Source organism: Diprion similis, chromosome 6 (genome assembly GCF_021155765.1).
Source record: "Diprion similis isolate iyDipSimi1 chromosome 6, iyDipSimi1.1, whole genome shotgun sequence".
NCBI lineage: Eukaryota > Metazoa > Arthropoda > Insecta > Hymenoptera > Diprionidae > Diprion > Diprion similis.
In genome coordinates this window covers 4,921,604-4,943,879 of record NC_060110.1, presented here as the reverse complement: position 1 = coordinate 4,943,879, position 22,276 = coordinate 4,921,604, and the positions used below count along the sequence as shown (strand labels likewise).

At 33.1% G+C, this 22,276-nt stretch overlaps 1 protein-coding gene across 4 annotated transcripts in view; it reads right to left on the bottom strand.

Moving 5' to 3' along the window:
- Positions 1-19,827, bottom strand: part of LOC124406574 (SEC14-like protein 2) — a 32,642-nt gene extending 12,815 nt beyond the window's left edge. Inside the window, exons 1-3 of one of the 4 annotated variants that reach the window (XM_046882006.1) lie at positions 19,660-19,827; positions 16,513-16,703; positions 13,117-13,245 (exon numbers count right to left, since the gene is read on the bottom strand). In XM_046882006.1, coding sequence (XP_046737962.1) covers positions 13,117-13,245; positions 16,513-16,668 — 285 coding nt within the window. In that variant the 5' untranslated portion in view covers positions 16,669-16,703; positions 19,660-19,827. Of the gene's footprint in view, positions 1-4,094; positions 4,252-13,116; positions 13,246-13,869; positions 13,935-16,512; positions 16,704-19,659 lie in introns of those variants that run through there. The other 3 variants (XM_046882007.1, XM_046882009.1, XM_046882010.1) reach the window with 3 other exon arrangements.
- Between the last annotated feature and the right edge of the window lie 2,449 nt (positions 19,828-22,276).

The following is a 22,276-nucleotide window of genomic DNA, read 5'->3' as shown; positions in this document are numbered from 1 at the left end:
ATAGAATAATTGAATCGACTTCGGCGTTTGGACGATAACATTTTCCTAGTCATAGCACACAAATATCATGCAGAATTTTGCGAAAAAGAATCCGAAAGAAAAGTACAATCTAATTATTTATTCACGATTGAAATTGATATGCCGCTTTTCGTGTTTGTTTTTGAGGTAATACATAGAGTCAAATGTTTAATTAGTGGAAGCTGAATCTGTTGAACATCATCTAATGATATTATATTTCATCAGTTGATACAGTGATTCGCCACTTGGGTATATGTAAATAAATCCTAGGCCGTGATTATTAGTTTTTTCTAGTAGGTACATGAGATTTGAATTGATTAGCATACTGTGATGTAGAATTTTTACGGCATTTATTTAAAACTGATATTTGTATCTATGATTTGTCACTAGTCTACCTACCTAGGAAAACCTGTAAACCTAGGAAAAATCTGTCTACAGCCTTCTTGACTCTTGACATTTGAATCGCTGGACGATTTAGAGTGACCTTCCCAGATTACGTAACTCCCGTAACACACACAGAAAGAATCACCGAGGTTGATGATGAACGGCTGACTCCGCCATGTTCTTGATATTTCTTTCAACATATCTGGGCCTATAAACTGTAATATTTGCGGTACAGAGCGAATAATTATTGGAAGAATCCGACCTAGCTGCACCTTGACAGGTGTGTAAGAACTCTCAATCAGAAAGCCAAGTGAAAGTCTGCAGGGTGACTGCAATTACTTTATACTGGTAGGATATTGCTTCAATATTACGCCATAATGTGTGTATAACTATTACTGAAGAGTTGACGGTTTATATATAGAGTTGAAATTTCTGAAATCATACTTTCAATGTGAATGGAATCTGAATATGAATAATCTGCGAATTTAAATATTTCGTAAGCTTTTTTATCCCTATAGATATCGCGGTATAATCGATGAAAGACGAGCGATAGGTCTTTCGACTTAATACTAATAACAAGCGTAACTGCCAGACACTGATGGCATTGCACTCGTAAAATCCTCCGGGTACCGCGAATGAACGTTTGTTAGTATGGACTCAACGCACCGGCATTATGAAAATTGCGAGAACGCTTGAAAGTAACGGTGATTGAAAAAAGACAAGCAAGTACTTTTACGCTTCGAGGCAATTCTGCAGCATGTTCTTTCGCTGGTGTTATTACATTCGAAAGAAAGAAGTTGAATCTGCAAACAAAATCCCAGGTATTCTAAGTTTGTATATATGTGTAGCTGGAAATTCCGATGAATACGTTCGTACGAGGCGTTTAGCTGTGATATTCTCTAAATTGTGGAAGTCGCTGACAAAAAATTGATACTTTTCATTCGGATATTGATGCTACATTTCAGATGGCTTCGAATGGATTAAAAATCTAATAAATCGTTCAATTTCGCTCTACAATAGCTTATGTTTTATTCAAAAGATTTTTTTTACAGTATTGTAAGCTACTGAGATTCAAAGCATTTTGAAACCGTTTTAATTTTAGAAATTTCTGTCTTTTTACTTTTCAAAAGATCTTCGGAGTTTATAAATGCAATAATTTGTGTACACTTGGCTGCAGTGATTCTAAGACGCCCAATTTCTTCGACGAGTCGGTTACGCTAGCAACGCAGAACCAGTCAAACGTAACATAACCTATGACCATCAAATCTGACCCAAAAATACAAATAAACGACAGTTGTGTTATGCTTACGAAAATTAAGTTCGTTTGGCGGCTGGCCGGAGGTGGCGCTGCGGATTGATTTTGCATTACCAACGTAACGAACTCGTCCAAAAATTCATTTTCGACCAACTAACCTCCGTAAATGTAAAGAAGAGCAAAGGTATTGAGGTGTACGCATATCCATATCCAAATTCCTATTGCGAGTATAAGAGCTGCGCAGCAAATATTCGTTCGAATAGACGTCGCGTAATTGAAAGGATTACATAATGTACTTAAATACGTGGATACAAGATTCCCTGTACGCTCGGCTTGCTACAAGTCGTGTTGCAATTGAGCTATATCCCGCGGCATTAAATATGTATACTCTGTGGAATATTTCGACAACTTACATTTCGCAATGAAAACACGAAACATTACAAGTTTCGCAAATTATATTAATTTTTTTTTTTTTTTTATACATTCTTCTTCTATGGCTATATTTCTTTGCCGTCCTTGCGAAATGAGAATGGTTTGAGAATTTTTAATTTCGCTCATCATACAGTTGGTATAGCTTGATATAGCTATACTGACATATTTACGAGATCTAGGTTTGCCGATGTAAATTCATTCAGTTATTCATTATACATTCATTTCTTGTAATTTTTTATTTTCTCAGAAATGATATCCTTTGCAGAATTTATCAAAGTTTCTTGAAAAATTGTGCAACTTTCTGTTTAAATTTATCGGTCATTCGGCTTGAGTTATAGAGTTAACAACTATGCTTTCATTCTTGACATCCAAAAATCTTGCCAATGTTTCTCTCCCTTTCAAGTTACGTAATATGTGAGCTCTGCCACCATCATTGGCACAGTATTAAGTTCCAGAGATTCGTCGTCAGTATGTATGTAGAATATCATGATTATGTGATTAATTGAAAAATAAACCGATTAATTGGCTGATCAATTAACCGTTTTCTTATTTATCCGATTAATCGGCCTTTTTCATTGATTTTCTCTTCGACAAATCGATCAACCGAAGTCTACGATTAATCAATTACTTGCACTTAATCGATACTTTTTTCTATGAGTGCTTATCAAGAATTATATGAGAAATACTGAAGATCAAAGTTCACGAAAAACGCGAATAACGAAAAACAAAAATTCAAACCACCGTAATATCAATTACATATAATAAAAAGTTTTGTGAACTTAATTACTATATCAATCTCATTTATTTAACATTAACGCAGTTCCGTTTATAAAGTTGTATTCAGTTATAACAAACAATAAATTGTGCTGACACCTTACTTAGCTTATTTCATTTCCCAACAATTTCATGTAAAATATGTGTTTACGTACGTACACTGTTGCTTGTATACTTTTGTTTATTCTTGGAACCGGCCAATTAGTATAATAATTCAACTTTCGTTGAAAACCGCAATAGATTCATATACTTGTATGTAATATACGTAGACACGATCCACGTGTTTATATATTGCATAAAAATATGTTTTGTAAATGCTTGACGGAAACTTTTTATGGCACGTATTTCTTTTACTTTTTCTTGAATTTATAATTTGCTTCGGCCTTCACGTTTGGTATATATCTATATATATATATATATATATATATATATATATATCAATGTATAATATATGTATATCGATAACAACAATCGTGTTTTCCGATTGCTGTTGATAGTAAAAAATTACGTTACGTAAACTGTGCAAGTACATTCAACAAAGTTGTCAATATTATACTTGCGGTATTTTACAATTTCATTGGAAATAGGTTACACAAACGTAAAATTGCATAAAAATTACCCATAAAACGTATAAAAATTGAAACCTATATTATCGGTTTTGAGCGTGAGTAAATTCTCGAATGTTTAGCTAAAAATAAGAAGATATCAATTGTCTGGGTATAAAATATACAAGCATTATATCAACTTGGAATTTGATGAAGAAAATATCTATTATTTATTCATTATTTTATCTTCACGACGAAAATCAGCAGATATTACGTAAAGAGAAGGACATATCAGAAAATAGTCATCGAAATATAGGTAAAGGAACTCATGACGGTACACAATGTCGAGATATAAAGCAAATGAAAGAGAGAAACAAGCAGAAGAAGGTACATACGTCAAGATTCGCTAAAAGAGGCCGACGGATGGATGAATACAGTTGAAAGTATGCAAACCAAGTCCGTTTTGTGTTACCTTTCACACTACTACTACTACCACTATTACTACTCATACTATCACTTATAACACAACTATACGTATTATCATCGTCGATTCATTACGCGCGTACAAGACTTCGTATGTCTGCGCCCCACAAACGCGTGGCTGTACGGTGTTAAAATATAATGACAAGACATTGTTCATCGTCGATGCAAAATGTTGTGTATGTGTATAAAAATTAATAACTTACCTTCATCAGAGCGAAGACTTGATCGTCAGGTAATCCAAGCTTCGACGCCATCCTCACAGATTTATACTATCTATAATAATCATTCACTGTTTAAAACTGATCTATTACCTACAATTCCCTACAGTAAAGAATAATTAACTGACGATGAGCATTATATGTTATTCCTCGCAGTATACGTGTGTATTTGATAATCAAGATACAAGTTTACTGTATTTATACACCAGAGTGTGCTCGGAATTGTGAGTACTCATGTATTACTACTGCTTCACTTGCGATTTGTATCGTTGACGGTCAATCTTAGACTACTTTTCATCTGCAACTATCGAGGAGAGCCGAGCGCGATGCCGTTTCGTTTGGAATCGAGAGCCCCACTGCACAAGCCGTGCGTATACTCAATGAGTATGGATGAAGAGAATACGTGAAAGCATCACCGTTCCGCAAGGTTTTTTATTTTTGTTTTTTCTTCGTACCTCCGCAGATAATTTTATTCACCACGTAAACAAATCCGAAGAGTTTCTAACTGCGGAAGATCATTCGAGTAACAGGTTCCATACATTCACCATATTGAGGTTGTTCGGTTCAGAAAATGCCGCGGGCATTTTTCATCTATCAGACTCCATGGATTGACCTTCGAATCCGAAATACGTAATCATCGTTGTGGATATGTCATTATTATGCTATTAATTCACAGCTGAGCACTGCAACTGGATTTTTCCGATGTTATATTATTTGAAATTATAGGTATACGAAAGTAAGAGCATGTTTTGTTCATCATCGTTTACTAAATTTCACACATTCCTAAAGTGTGAACTAACGGTTTTTCCTAAATATGCATCGTGACAGTAACGTTTCTAACTTCATGCTCATAACATATCGTGTTGACAGTGCCACGATATGATATATGAATAAATCAAATACATTGACGTTATACGAGAAACTGTCACTATGAGGGAACAAATTTGTTAATTACAATTGAATTCGTTTCTATTGAATCCATTTTGCACGAATACAAAGTATATGTGATTTGACGAAATGCTTATATTTACTGCTTTATATTGTAAACTTGATTTGTCGGAGAAGGCAATTAATTCAATCAAGCGCGATTTTCTTTCTTACAGTGTCTACCAAAATATATTGGTTTTTAAAAGTTGAATACGCAATTGTTTGTCTTCAGTGAATAAATTAGTCATTTATAATAGATGAAAGCGGTGGAAGAATTATCAGTAGGAACTTTATCTATTCTTGATATATTATATTATATATATATTAGATTTGGATCGATTCTTTTTTCAATCTATGGATCAATCGATTAACCGGAAAAACGATTAATCGAAATCTATGCAAACCTAGTAGGAAGCAGACATTTGATTTCGAACCGGCGGAGTAGAATGCACATCTGTTTAAATCTTTCTCTCGAATCGGCCCTTGGATAATTAACATATTCGCTTGCAGACACGAAATTCCAAACATCTAATATTTATCAAAACAAGGTTAACCTTTGCGTAGCTTTCACTTCCTCTAAAGTCAAAACAAACTGATAAGTTTGGGTAAACCCGCAATACTGAAACAATCTTGATAGTCTTATGTATAAACAATTATCACAAATATTATGACGACATAAATTTTTATATGTAAGCCACTTGATGTATATGCTAATCTACACTACATTTACTCTAATCATAAATTAATAACAAATAGGATTGCGTAAAAACATTTCAAGTACCCTTATGTCTGAGCAACTGACAATGAGCGAAATTAAATTGAATCCTAATCACGAATTGTGAAAGAGTGTGAATATGTTGTTATAGTAAAAATGATTAAACTGTTATCGCATACCTTTAGTTGACATAATTGGCCGCAGACTATAGGTATTCCAAAGTGGAAGCGCTACATTCGAAAATTGAACGATCAAATGAACTCACCTGTCATAAAGTTCGATTGTAAGTATATGAAGAGAATGGTTGGAATGATAAGTATGTAGTACCGCTACTTCATACCTGATAATGCCACGATCTTCAACTAAAAACAAAAGAGACCCCCCCCCCCCCCATATGCCGGAGTGCCCTGTTTCTTCATAACTATTGTAATCTATTATTCAAAAACAGGGGTTGTGATGCAATTATTGGGCCTCACCGATAATTCAATTATATTCTAGCCGCGTTCTCATGATAACTATGCGGATTTTAGAGAGTCTTCTAATTAGTTAAATTCAGTATTCAATAATAATAGTTCGTTATTATCTGAACACAAGAACATTTTTTTTATTTGGCCTCAACATTGGCTGTATAATAGTTTCAACCCGTACTTGAAAACTAAATTATGATAGCACTTTAGATAGGTTTATAATGGATTCGAAGGCTGCGTATTCCAGTTTGGCACCGCTACCGCACCATGTACTTATTCCGATAAAATTTTTCTAATGACACGTAGAATCATCGAAAAAAGGAGGGAAGGCATATCATTTCAATCTAGAGTAAAAGTATTAATGCCACATGCCTTCGGATTACGATGTCAAGAACAAAAACTTGGACACTTCGCATTATTCTGCGATGGGAATAAGTCAATGTTGGAACATACCAAAATTATCGACGATTTGATCAAAAGCTTCAGCTGATATTTCCCACTTCTGTGTCAACTTTTTCTTTTGATCCTGATAATCGAAGATGCATCAGTGAATCGTTTCATTTCTGAAGTTATCAGTTTGAAATTAATCTTAAACAAAAAAAAAAAAAAAAACTTATATAATAAGAGATCTTTAGTGACATACAAGTGAGATCATAGCGGAATGAACTATGTCGTGTTTGTCTAACCGTCTTATTACTTACTGCGTTACACAAAAAGTGCGTAGCCGGTCGAACCGGTTCCACTCCGAGCGAATCGGATCGGATCGCATCAGATCCCATCGGATCGGATCCACAACAGTGAGCGTTAGCCTTATCACAACCAGTTGTCAAGATGTACATAAAATCAAAATTCTATCTCTCTCTTGTAACTAGTTAGCGACCGGTTTTATAATCTTTATAAAAATTACGGGAGACGTACACAAACCAAAAGGAAGACAGAGAAATTCATACAAATGACCGTTCCAAGCGATTCTCAAACATGTTCTCGTATCCGGGTAAATTGAACTCATAAAATATGAATCTTGTAGACCTAGCTTCGCCATAAATAATTCCTGAGACAAGAACCTAATTAGAACCACATTTTGAAATGGTTAACAAATAGGAACTTGTTCAACTTTTTTACATTCAAAAGAAAGCGATTCGACACATTTGATTCTTTAACCATAAATTAACTAGAAATTAATTGCCCACTACACGGTAAAAAAATCAAAATTGCTCCTGATTTAATCAAACGATGTATGGCCTCCACAGAAGACCGGTGTGGCGGTTTTATGAATTTTAATTCATAAACTTCAATTACGTCCAAAACAGAATTGTTTGAATTAATATCAACCACACGTTAAAAGATCATTTTAAATGTCCTGCACTCACCGTTACTGTTTTTATGCCAGGTTCGATGCACCGTTCCGAGCACGATGCTGAACCTGGGTTTTCCGAAGACCTTAGTTCTGCGAATTGAATTGACGGAAATTATTTTTCGATATGTTGCCCATCTGAGGAATCACTCTATGCAAACCAGTCTCGACAAATCGTGAATTACAAAGTGTTTCATGATTACTGACGATGTAAAAAATTTAAAAAGGCTTGCTTTACGCACTTGGTATACAATATACTATTCCGTGATAGTAGGTGGGAGGTACGCAACCAAGGTCGGAGGGAAGAACATTTGGTGGAACATGAATTGAAACGAATAGAAAAAGGAAAGCTGAACGGTTAGGGTGGGGGCGCAACGCCGTTGGGGGGTTGGTGGGGCGGAGACCTAAGCAAAAATACTCTGTGAAAATTGGAAAAAGCAATAAGAGAATAAATATAAGTAAAAAAAAATATATTATTGACGAAAAGTAGCTTTTATTGGATGTAATTCATATTTTTATTGACAGTCGCGAATAATTTCGGAGGGATAATGTCACGACTGTCTATATTTTGATCTTCCATAATGACTATTTAAAATCGCGAAAATAACTATTTAATTAAAAGCTAAATATATAATGTTGAAAACACTCAGCGACGGCACTAAGACCTGGTGAGGCTCTGCATATAAGAAGTAAAAAGAATTATTTCTTTCAGACGAATGCATGGAATTTATTTTAGTACGGATAATATTATGATTTATTACAATAAGAAAAATAACATACGTCCGGTATTAAACCACGCTATAGTAATATAAACAGTCCAAAGTTAATGTTAGTAACTCATTGACTTTTTAGTAAAAGTTCGCAGGTTTTAACATATTTTACTGTGTTGATAGATACGGTTTTAAACGAATTTATATTAATAAAATTTAAGTGAAATATGTCTGCACACACACTGTGTCAACTTTATCAACTGTTTTCTGATTCTGATACTTCTTCAAGTAGAGTGTATGTTTGATAAGGCACTAGTAAAAATGGCGAATCCACGAACATAAAATAAACTCAACAACACGTAACAATTAATTGTATTTGAGTAAGTAGCACAGTAATGGCGCATCACCTTGCAATAAACACGATCAAACTTAAATAGGTTTATTGTGTCGAAGATGAATTGTAAATGTAACTTTACATGTTATTTATAATTTTTATGATTCCAAGAGGTATTCAAAAGACAATGTCGATGTATTAAAATTAGTGATTTCTTCTATAATCATGAAGTTAGGCATTTCGTGTGATGGATTATTTTGGTAGCATAAACAAAGAATAACACTAATTTTCAAAAATAACTTGTTTTCAAACAAAGCATTCATCAAAAACTTGATGAGTCATTGTTGCAAAAGTATTCTTACGTTCGGATTCCATACCAATACAAATTCCAATTATTCAGAATTTTTGTCACAAAGTATGCAAAACAGTTTATACATAATGAATTTAAGATTTAATTATAATAACATGTGAGACATACGTTTAATGGGTTTTGCGCTAACCAATATTATTCTCATCTTAAAGTTAAGTCACTATGCACAAATGGGAATGTTTTAATAATATTTATATTTTACAGTGATTCAAATGGATTTCAATGATCAAATTGCTCGTTTAATCACTAGGCAAGCAAAAGTAAGATTGTCAACTATTCATATATCACGGTCTTTTTTTCATAAGATGCAACTGAGCAAATAAGATATTGAAAATTACTGAATCAGAGCTTCCACTACATTATGTGTGAAGTCTTTCGTAGAGCCTATCATAACAGAGACTCCCTTTACGTAAAAACAAATATTAAATGTGGAAGACGTTCTCAGTGCAATGGAGAAATGTATTACATATCAAAAGGATCATAAACTATTGCCATCAAATACTCTATGGCTCATAAACTTACGAAACGCTGCTTAAGGATGTTTAGAACGTACAGGCTTGTAGTATAAAAATGAGTTAAATAAAAAATAATACAATGAGGGTTTAAAAATTGAAGCAAAGTTACTTCATTTGTATTTTATGAAAAGAATCTCTCCTTAATTTAAAAGAGTAGATTGTGCATCAAGGAGGCAAAGTAGGTCTTTTTAAACTGAGTATAAGTTTGCAATATGAGTTATGGAGGAGCATGTGCATAATCTCAGTGCATAATCATTTTATAACAAAAAACTTGTGCACTAAATCATTAAAGGTCATAATTAAAAAACTTATGCTTGATTTAAATCATGGTAACACTACTTGAACATCATTTTGGGTGATCTGCAAAACATCCAAACACGAACAAAAAAATCCCTGATCTGTTGGTGTTGGAAAAATGATATGATTTTACTACTAAGAAAACCAAATAAAAAAGTTACTTATTTTCAATTATTGATAACTACACTTTCTTCATTCGAATTTACGGGTTTACTTATTCATTTGATTTTATTGTTGGGAAGACATTTCTGTAATAATCGTTCTGTAAGACATCCTGTATAAACTTACATTAATTAACTTGAGTTCAATTTTATACTACTGAAATGATTTTCGACTGTTTCTTTCACTGAACTGTAAAACCTGAACATCCTTAAAAAAAACATACTGCTAAGAACATAGGAAATCCTCTCGTCTGTCCACTCAATTTCTCAGCGTTGAAAATATTAACTATAATATAACGGAAAATATTAACTAGATGACGACTGTCATTAATGTAAATATTCTAGAAGGTTTCAAAAATGATATACAGTTAATAATCATGTAAAATATCCGCACTTAAAAATTATTAGTCACGTTCATCTAAAATTTGAAACATTTTAATGATTAATAGTTTGCACGTGTATTGCTTTCGTTTCAATTACAATTTACAAATGTATCTTGTAATTTATTTTGAGATTCAATGAAACGCATTTTTTAGAGTAAAAATTTATAATAAATTACGTTATGATAGCCGCAGCCAGGTGGCACAATGTTCATTAATAACTTCAAACAACGACCGGAATTATAGAATTGTACTTCCGATCTTAGATATCCTAAAAACGTCGGTCTACAGACCTGCAACCCTTCAGTTGCAGGCCATTCGAATGAAACGAAATATCATATCACATCTGAGAGCCTATTGTAGAAAACTTTACATTGATTTATACAGTTGACTCATGCTCGATGAAAAGCGACAGAAGAAACCAGATTTTTAGTCATGGTAAGAAAAATTAAATCAATATATTTTCTTATAGCTTTTGTATTACTGGATCTGTTGTTTGTTAAGTTTATGAGAAATTAGAGTCCATAGTTACAGTAAATAAGGACCGTTCGTCCATTGAGGCATTTCAAAGTAACTCTGGCGATATTCATGCATTAACATGAGAATTACACCAAGAATGTGGCGATAATCCAAGAATTTAGTGGCCCAAAAAAACGCAGATTAGATAATGGCGATAATAATGACATTTGGATTTATTCTGGTAATTTTTTATGATTGTGATGTTAATTACGACTAGATTTTAATGCTCTTCAGGTTTAATTCTAGTTATTCTTCACTGCAGAACTTGCAAGATTCACCACCAGAGAGAAAAGATGTACTTAAGCTTGCTCCCTACAAAGAAGAAACTGAAGCGAAACTAGCAAATTAATTCTTAAAACTATCACTATGGAAGTGTCACTGACGAATTATTCATCATATTCAAATGTTTCACAATTCTGGACACATCTTTATTGTCGTAATAATTTTGTTGTTATAACCAGCTTCAGTTCATACTCAATCAAAGAATTCCGTAAACTTTATATTATTCAAAGAAAACTTGAAATGTCGATTGTGACGTTTTCATATGAATGAAAAACATACTTCCTACACTGTTAAAATATATTATTACTACTTTTACGGTAATAGGCCGGGATTTGAGCTCTTTTATGAGTTTTATTTTTGCTTATTCAGAATAAATTTTAACTACCAGAAGTGAACTATATGAATCGTAAAATAAGGTTTTTGCATGAAAAAAATTTCTGCACGTATTACGCAAAGAAAGCAAAAATAGATAGGTCATATAGGTTCTTGTTTCGATTAATCAAAAATTTTTGAAAATACAACCTGTTCAAAACTACAACAATATGATGATGTCATCCATGCTGAAGTAGGTTAGGTTAGGTATATCTATAATCATTACTAAATAGGTGAAATTCAATTGCTTGTAATACTGCAATTATTAATTTATTTATTTTTGAAGAAAAGAAACAATGCGACCTAATTACTTCGTGTTTCTCGGCATTACACATAAATAAAAAATGATTTTTTTTTTCGAATGCAAATACCCAAGCGTTTCAAACTGACAACATCTCCTAATGCAGCAAAATGTATTCAACATACAGTTGAAGTTTCAGAAAACTGACTCAACTTCTGTGTTGCCGAATATTTAGTTTGAGAAAATTATATCTTTCTCTTCCGTCTTTTCAGTTTCCTATTTTATTCTATGGTACTGAGGACAGTACAACAATGCCATAAAATCTTAGAAAGTAAGCTTAAAGAATGTCTTATACAATATGAATGGAACTTTGCAATGGGTTCATTCCATTTCGGCCTTCAAGATCAGCGGATTCTATTTGTTCTTTGAGCAATTCGAGTTCTCTAATACCACTTGCGGTGACTTCATATTTGTGTGCTACTAAGCTTCTATAAAAGTGTATTGCAAATGCCAGAAATACAATCAACACTGGGATTAAAACTATACACGCTGCCCACGATGCAGCCTCGTGAATTTCGTAAAATTTTACCCAACACAAAATTGCAATCTCTAACAAAAATAACAATAATCCTAGCAGTGTTGAAAATGCCCAGGCAATTTCAATGTACCAGTGAAGTCGTTCGTGTGGCGATTCGTGGACGAGACTAATACTGTGAAGATTGCATATTGCTTCGATGTTTGGAAGGATGCAAGTGGATATCATAAGAGCCAGCATGTGAACAGACACCAGTAATGTTGTACAGATTGCGAATGCAATCAGCATTGGCTTGGGCACCGTTGTATTCTTATCCAGCTGTACTTCAACCATGGCCACCTGTCGATCAAATTTTTTATTTACGTGACGTAATTGCCTATTTTACTTTTAATTACCGAGCATGATAATATGGATGCTTTGCATTCAAAAAGTACATGGTAATCATGAGTGCCTATTATTCCAATTAATGATGCGCGTCAGTCATAAATTATCAATAAGCCTATTACGTAATCCTGCAATTCCAGGTACATTTTTTCATTCTGGTCCCTTTATTGTATATTAGCGCAGTTGTTGAGAAAATGTTAGAAGTAAAAAAATATTTACTCATATCAGTGAAAAATTCAAGTAAAGGGGAAAAAAAAAAATCAACAAATTATCCCTAACGTGCATTTTCTTTATAATTGAGTTGAGCAGCATAGCATGAACTGTTCGTTTTTTCAAAAAAGCATTTTCTATAATTACATAAACTGAGATTTTTTCAAAATTATATATCGAATGTTTCATATCAGTTTCGTTACATCAATTCAAGAATAAGTAATTATATCTTACCATGGCAAAACCAGAAAGTAGAGCTGAAGTCTTACTAGAAGCTTTGAGTTTGGCTCTGCTTAACTGCAATTTCCTCCATGATAGATAACCCGGTGTATGTAGCCCATCTCCTGACTGTGACATCTTCGACTAATGACAAAAAACATCGACTGACTTTTTTGGGTACAGATTCAAAAAAAACTGACAGCTAAATCGAAGGTGAAATTTGATTAATAGCCTGCCCAAAAACAATTTGCAGTTCTCGCTGTTCATACAACTAAGAGTATGATGACTTTTCCTAGACTGTATTACAAAATATTGTTTGAAAAAAAGAAATTTAAGATATCGTAATACGAGCAATCGTAAATAGAAGGGACAAAGAAATTGCGCCTGCACCTATGACTGGATTTACGTAATATGTTAGTTAACAGAGACTGTAATTGTAAGAGATGAAGTATTGTTCCCGAACAGGGCACAGAACTGAGGTTTAAAACTAATTACTCCAAACATTGTGTTGCAATGATATCATGATTATTTTAGAGAAGAATAAATCTGAGCATAAATTTTTCTCTTAGCTAGTAAATTTGGTTAAGTGCATGCATCCAAGTAGCGGTAAATAATGTTAATAAGATATAAAATCTGTCTTAAAAGTGGAGAAGATGGATTGAAAAAAAAATACCATCACAAAATAAAAAGCAACTATCAGTCACTGATGAAACGTTATTAGATAAAATTTTTCAAAGAATGGTATTGAAAATGTCAGAGAAAACGTACCATATGATGTTGCCAATAGAAGTGCGTCTAGCAAGTCCCACAGAAGGTAAAATAACCAACAGGTGCTGAACCAAAGAAAATACGAAAATAACTAAGATTAATAAGAAAACTAAAATTGTTTCTACATTTGTGTTCCGGAGTGAGTCAAGTGCCTTCATTCATGGTAAGTAACAATTACCCACAAGTGTCAAAGGACTCTACAAATCACATTCCTTGTAAATTGCAGTACATTTTGTAGTTCATGAAGCGAACATATCTAGTTTGTTGAACTCCAAGTTCATTCCCGGTGAAATAATACAAGATCGCGTCGCCCAGTAAAATAAAATATGATTTCCGACTCCCGATTTCGAGAAGAATGAACAGTGTTATAGAATTACTGTGACACAAGTACGTGACCGTGGTATAGAGTACTGAAACAGCAAATAATATAATACATGCAAAAATTCAAAAGATATCATTAAAATGTAGTGTTGAACACAAGAATAAGAGCAGACTTGGTCTCGTCTTGATTTTCGAGACGAGACCAAGACAAGATAACAATGGAAAAATTCAAGACGGTACCAAGATTACCCTGAAGTCTCGACAAGAGTCTCGTCAAGATTAGCCAATGTTCAAAGAAAAGCAGTAATGCATAATATCTGACATTTCATTATCCTAAAATTATATAAGTTTCTCAAAGTTACAGATGCTTTCTATTTAAATACGTTTTACTTCAAATAAATATACTACGTTTTTTCTCATCCACCACAATGAGAATTTTCATAGAACCAATTGATGCATTTATTTAAAAAAATTCGAAATTTATATAGGGCTGTACCTGATTAATTGAATGCCAAGGAATCATCCAACAAGTCCAAGACCATACAAGACGAGACATGAAAACTGAGCTTTTTCTGAGATAAAGACAGAGACCAAGACATGAAGTGAAAATGGAGATTTTTTATAAACCGAGACAAGACTCAACAAAGTCTCGTCTCGTCCTGTGTCCAGCACCATTAATATTACATAGCAATTGTGGTTAATTGAACAGTGATATTTGTGCACATCTTACCATAAAAAATCTGAATAAAGTTAATTAAGTATTAACGTTAATAAACTGGATTCAGTTGTGCAGTACAAATTTTGTTGTTTGAAAAGCAGAATCAATGAAAACGAAAGTTTGCGAAAAAAGCCTCCAGCACCTTGTTAAAATTTTGTTCATTAAAAGTTTGAGCCTACTTACATATTGCTAAACTACCAGAGTGTTATAGTGCATTGATGCATGATTGAGACAACACTTTACATATGAATCAAATTAAAGTTACCGATTAGCATCAAAGTTTATAATTTTTTAACATACTAACTGTTTTTTTCCTGTTAGTTACCTGAATTACAATCTGAGTTAGCAAGTAAAATTTAAAATAATGTAAATTTTCCGTTAACTTATTCTGCAAATAGTTTAGGGCTGATGGGATTGAAATTCGTTACGTTAATATAACAATGCACGTTTTTTCAAATCGTTACTCTGCAACTTTAGGATTATTTGAAATTCAGTAAACCTTGATACAGCGTTAATATACTTATTATTTGCCAGCTCACCTGCTTCAACTTATTCCGAAGCAAAAAAATAATTAATTTTGTATTAAACGTTTCATAATTATGTTCATTTTAGTAACTTTGACCTCGTCTGATTGTGAAATGTGTATATTTGTAACTCTCTGGATACAAAGAAATATGAGCAACTTAGTTTTTACTGAAATGTATTCATTTCTCATTCAAATTTGAGAATATTTTCCAAACAGCCTAGGCTGCTAGATTGGATAAATAAAAATTAAAACTAGTTACAGAACCTAAGCTCACAATCCTCTGTAGCTCCTTAAACATATCTACATCTCAAAAAAAACGATGGTGGAAATGTAAGATAAGTCGTGATAACGGATTACTTTATAAGAGGAGATACAGATGATAAGATGAAGTTTTGCAACTAAAAACTGGACAAACAACTCTTGCAGTGAATTAAAATATCAAACTTATCATTCATTTCGTGCAACGATTCCATAAAGTATTGTAACATAATTAGTCATATAATAAATATATTGTAGCATAAAAAGTGAAGGACTTTGTTATGAGAATTTGAGGAACCAAATATCATGACTGTTCGCAGTAGTAATTCTACGGCTAGTTCACGGTGCCTTTCATGCTCAAGGTGCTGATCGTGGCACAAAATGACTCTGTACGTCAGATACAAGCAGACCCAAAAATGCAGATTGAACATCTACAGGGTCATTTTTTCATTGCTGAACACAAGTGCAAAGGACACAGCTGTTCTACCTAGCGCATGTATAAGCTTTTTTCTTACACCCAAGTCTTGCATTCAGCTACGAATAAATGATCGTACATAGATCATATGTAAAGTGGATATACAAACAAAATATAACTACGTCTTAGCTACGTTTGTTTGAAAAGAAGGAATAAACAAATACTACAAATATGAACTTTGCAAAGTTGCAAAATAAACAAAATGTATAAGAAATAAACAAAAGCTAAGATTGATATGTCTGAATTAATTATAAGTTTGTTATTTGCAGGAATTTTGGTAAGTGCAGATACCAAACAAAGATGGCTAGTTAAATGATACACGCTTAAATATAATTTATATCATACCCGACAACTGTGGGTACGATTGTGGAAGCAATGGCCGTTATTGTTGCGCTGTTCAGTATGTACATGTGCGTGAACAGGTATGTGAGAGAGAAGAGATGGTGCACCCTCCGCAGCAAACACTGAGTTGCGCCCAGTGCTTGTTGACCATACAGACATTAGGCCAAAATGATGTTGAGCAATCACGACCAAAACTAAAACAAAAATCAATAATTATAAATCAAATTCAACCATAGTTTTCTGGGTTTAGACACAAACAATCTGATAAATGTGCGAAAAGGAATATTTTTGGGAGTGGTATTCAGAGAAATTAGATTTGCATTGGTATAAGTTGAAATATTGAAACTTATATTCGTACATGAGTACTAGGCTGAAGCTAGTAGTCAGAATTAGCAGCCAAACATTCTAATGTTCATTTTGATAAGGTAGTGAAGTCCGAAAATCTAAATTTTCTGAAATACCATGAACTTTCAATACTTCTATAGAATTATAAGGATAAAACTGAACTGCATGCTTCTTTGTAAAAAAAAAGTTTAACACATTTGGCTGCTGATGATAGGTGCTAGATTCAGCTTCATACATGAGTTCGAGGTTTACGAAACAATAGATTCTAGTTTACAGTAACAACCTCCAGTCAATCAGGCTGAAGTTCCTGACATTAATTTAATGATGCGCTTTGAAAAAAAAACGTTATTTCGAAACTTTAAGATTATTTGAAATATGCTAAACCGTGATAGAGCAGCTTATATTTATATTTCACAAGTTAAGCTCGTTTCAAAGTCATTCTAAAGTTGTAAAACAGTCATCTCGAATTTACGATATATAAAAGGAAGCGCTCTATAGGTATTACATCATTACAAATTTACATCGTGTGCATGAAAATCATTGCCGGATTTTCCAAACAAGTTAGCTAAACTATTTTGACTCAAAGATTTCCCAATGTTCTCCTATTTTCCAAATGAAAACGTTCTAATTAAAATATTTGTTTCAAGATTTATTTCCTTTAGTTCCCATGATTCTCATTTCATCACAACTTCACCGAAAATTTGCAAGTAGCCTAGGTTAAATTACCTGATCAATACCTCATCGGTAAAATCTAAGCCATTAATCTAGAAGGTTACAAATTGCTTGAATAATGCATTCTTTTATTTAATATGTCAAATGTTTCCAAAACGACATGAGATTTTCAACATTCTTAAACATTCTATTTGTCTAAATTTCCTATTCCCAATTAAACTTTCACATTTCTTTCCGATTCCAACGTTTTTTTAAGGGAATTATCAATCTACTTTCACGACTAAGTGGCCCAGTGTTATGGCACGCGTAAACAATTTAGCCGTTCTCTCAAACAAACAAATAACAAATAATGTATCAAGGAGAAAGTAACGGTACCGACTGCATCGATTGCTATTATGTTTATAGGTCAGGGTGACAATGTGTAATGTAACATCACTATCTACAATCGTATATTTATTGTCTGATATATTATTAGAAAACTGAAGTGTATTCGCAGGGTTTCCATCTATTTACGACTGCCAATGCGCTTACTCTACTTTATAAACACAATTGTAATTAATAAGATTATTATTATTATTATTATTATGTTCATCAATGTGCCCCCTCGCAATAATAACTAAATGTACGTTAGTGTTTCATCATAAATTAGTTCATGAAAGCTTCATGCAAAGGTTTGTATATTGTTGACAGAGAAATATTAGAAATTAAAAACTGAGAAAACCGTTTTCAATGTGACCTCAAAATTTATTGGATCAAAATTGAATTATATCGACAGATTGATCCTATGAGTACTCCTTGATCAGTCAGGATTTATTTTAAAATCAGGGGAACCTCATCTTCAAATTTACATTTCCAGCCTGACAGGCTTGACACTTTATAAATCATTATGCTGAGTAAACAATCTAGAGTTCTTATCAAATATAACGTTTACTCGTGAGTATTAGCCTTAAGACAATGGAATTAAAGTTAAAACTGCATGAGATAAAATAAAATATAACTTCTACAAATATTAGTTGAGTGTAAATACTCATACTTGTAATATAAGGAATAACTTGTCACATATCCTTAATCTACACATGTATACGGGTGAGTGATCGGGATTATGTGGTTATACTTCTAGGATGGTCTATATTAATTTCCTTCAGATGTGATTTGTTATAATTTTCCTTATCTCATTGAAATAAAGAGGTTGAAGTTTGCAATGTTGGTGTCAAAGATCATTCATTTTTATAATAATTTGTTATTTCGCAACTTCAGAATCGTAAAAAATTCAACAAATTATACAGAAGCAAATGATACCATTCATGTTTTTTGCAAAATGAGGTAAATCAAAATAATTCTCAATTTACAAAACAGTGATATTTCCCTAATGATCATTATAGGTAGTTATAACTTTGTTAAATTCAATCTTGTTTGAAATAAGCGTGCGTATAAAATGCACATTCATTTGAAGATTGGTGAACTATAAAATAATTCATTGCAATAAGAGAATCGAGAATATTATTCATACAAATAGATGAGAGCAGTTAGTAGTTTGCTTGTGAATAATATTCGTGTTAGCTTAATGATGTCGCTAATGATACGTGTAATAGGTGTATTCAGTACTGCATTGTGAGAAAATTTTGAAAACACCGTTAATGAGTCATACAGTAAAAATGAATTACCATTTGTTTCTGAAGTTTGACAAGAATCATTTGGGAATAATGAATTGAGTTTGTATCACAAAGATCGTGGATTATCAAATTGTACGTATATAACGAAAGCAGCTGTCGTTTTTTTTTTTTTAGAATTTGAGTATCAAGAGGGTTATCTGCGGTTTTCTTCTATTACGCATTTATTATATCAGCTGCTCTCACGACTCCGAACAGTGTTAACATAGGTAGAACAAAAGAAAAAAAAGAAAGTGAACAAGGTTACAGTGCGAAAAGACAATATGCTATAGTATAAATACGGCTAAGAATATCGCATGAATGTTGAATAAAGTGGAACAGCTGATCGTAATTATAGATAAAAGCGAAATTATTTTTGGTAATAAAAGAACCATACTTATATGATGTATTGGCAAAATAGGATGTGTAATTGGAATCTAGTTTCTCATCTACAGTTTAAAAGAAAATTAGATGATAACATTACCATTGTCAGAAAAGAGTGTCCACCGTACTTTCAAGTCATAACTTGATACGCACAATTAAGGTCAATTATTCGTGTAATCACGGTGTTAATCACAGTGCGCGTATTTTAGCTTACACCACCACCATTATCCCCGGGATAGCATTTGTTGGCAGTTCCGCGGTGCTTGCCGTACTCAAAACAAGTGACGATCGAGAGCCAACAACTCTGCGAAGGGCTACGAACTTTACCGAGAATCTACGAACTTCAACGAACGCCTATCGGCTAGCTGTGGCAGGCGTGCGAATAAAAAAAAAAAGTCACCATACACCAGTAAGTAGTAAACTTGAAAGTCGATCGCATGCGGATAGCCAATTGAGAGAAAAGAAAAAGAGTAGCGTGCATCCGTCTCGAGCCTCTTACAAAATTGAAATAATATTAATAATAATAGACTGATAAGAAATAAGTTATTTTTCAATTACGGAGTGGCTTTGAAAATAAAATGAAAATAAAAAATTTTTAGTGAAAAAAACGTTGAGTTATAATTGGTGTTAAAAACCGAGTGATTTTCTGGGAACAATTACTAAAATTCTTTCCAGATTTGTGTTTTGTGTTTTTTTTTTTTTTTTTTCCTATGCTGTCGATCTGAGAACCTCAGAATTTTCTAGTTGAAAATCGAATCAATTTTGTGTAAAAATACTTGCAGTTTTTGAGAATTTTATTTTGTTTTTACAAATTTGAAAAATCAAGTTTGTTGTTCCTGTATATTTTCTGGAAGTTGGAGAAGATTTTTAGGGGAAAATGGAAGTTTTCAGAAAACAGTGAGAAGCAATTTTTCTGAAATGGGGTTAAGAAAATTTTGACACTAGGAAGTTTTCAGAAACTTTTATCGTAAAAGAGTTTATCCATGATTATGAATCTGCTGAAATTAATTTCTTGCACAGTAATTGAGATATTTCTATGAAATTCCAATAAATTATTCTAATTCGTGAAGTAACTGTCAGAATTTCATGTTTAGAATAAATTCGTGCAAACTCTGCAAGTTTTTGAAAATAATTTTTCTACAGAATAACCATTTTCTAGGGATTAATTTTTACTAATCACGGAGTAGAAGTAAATATATTTGAAAGTAACTACGAATATTTGTCATACTGATTTTTTTTTTTTCTCTCTGAAATTGCAAAGCTCGTCAACTTTGAGTTCAAGGAAATATCAAACAATCGTCCGTTAGCGGCACAGTATAACAGGTCCAGCACTCGTTAACTATTGTGAGTTTGTAACGCCACATTCTAATGAACGGTAATTGAGACGATCAGCTCAAGTAGTCAATTTCAAGTTTGATCAGGAGCCTGGTTGCCTTGCGCAATTGGTTCAAGTTATTGGAGTTCCAAGAGTCAATTTATCATACACTTTGTAAAGTTTACCCAATTGTGTATCAAGTGTGCATTGCCTATCGCAATGGCGAAATACATTAAAAAATTATCGATACCGCAAAAAACTTTTCAGTTCAAACATTAAAATGTTGCAGTATCGTTTCAAATATCCAAAGAAAATGTCAGAGAAAATCTGTCGAATAGAACACTTCAATTGCATTGGGAGGGGGGGGGCATTAAGGTGGTCCTTATTAAGGGTTTTAGCGAATTTTTTCCGCCCCATTCCACAAATCAACTTCAAATAGTCCAAAATAATTGCCTAATTTTTTCAGATTTTTACCACTCTAACAAGGAGACGGTAGGGTCTTAGAATATCTCCATACTTGTCGCGGAGGAAGGCTCTACAGAGGCTTTAACATCATTTTATGATAAATCTACTCTTTCAAAAGTTATTTAAGGTCAAAGGTCAAAAAAGTACCTTGAATAACTTTTGAAAGAGTAGATTCATCATAAAATGATAACAGACCTTAATACTTCCGCGTTATCGAGTTACGAAATTCCAAAGATGAAAAAAAAAAAAAAAATTCCGGCGTTATTTTACTTTTTATCGCGATGAGGCACCTCTAGATAATAATATAAGAGCCGAAGCATAGGCAGCATCTTTTTTTCAGCTATCCCGGGGACCAAGCTCACACACATTCACACACCCACGAACAGATGCACGTAAAATAATGAAATATATAAGTGAACTATACCAGCTAGCCGTGTTCGAGCGTTAAGATTGTGCAAGCCTGCTGTTGCACTGAGACCTCATTAAGGGGACACGTCAGTGAAATTCCAAAGAGTTTCGTGAACTGACGTGAAATTTTGTTTGTCAACAAAGTTTGGACTCAAAGGAAGTTTTTCTATCACATCAAAAATTGGTGTACTTTAAAACGCTCCTTACGTTACAGTACATGCTATAAGAATTAGAAACAATTCCACTGGTGGAATATAAGATAGGTATATTTATTTCGATTTTTAAAACCTATTTTTGTAGTTCTTAGTTTAAAGAATTACAATACAGTCCCACGTGCATACATAGATATAATTTATCCTGATAAGCTCTTCAGAGGATATTTGACGTTTGGATGAGCAAAAAACAAAAAAGAAACTTTGGTCCTAGCGTTAATATAGTAATCGAGGAATTTACATTGGAAAAAAAACTGCACGAATTTTCGTATTGTAAATATAATCTTGACGCATTTTCGCAGGATCTAAAAGATCGA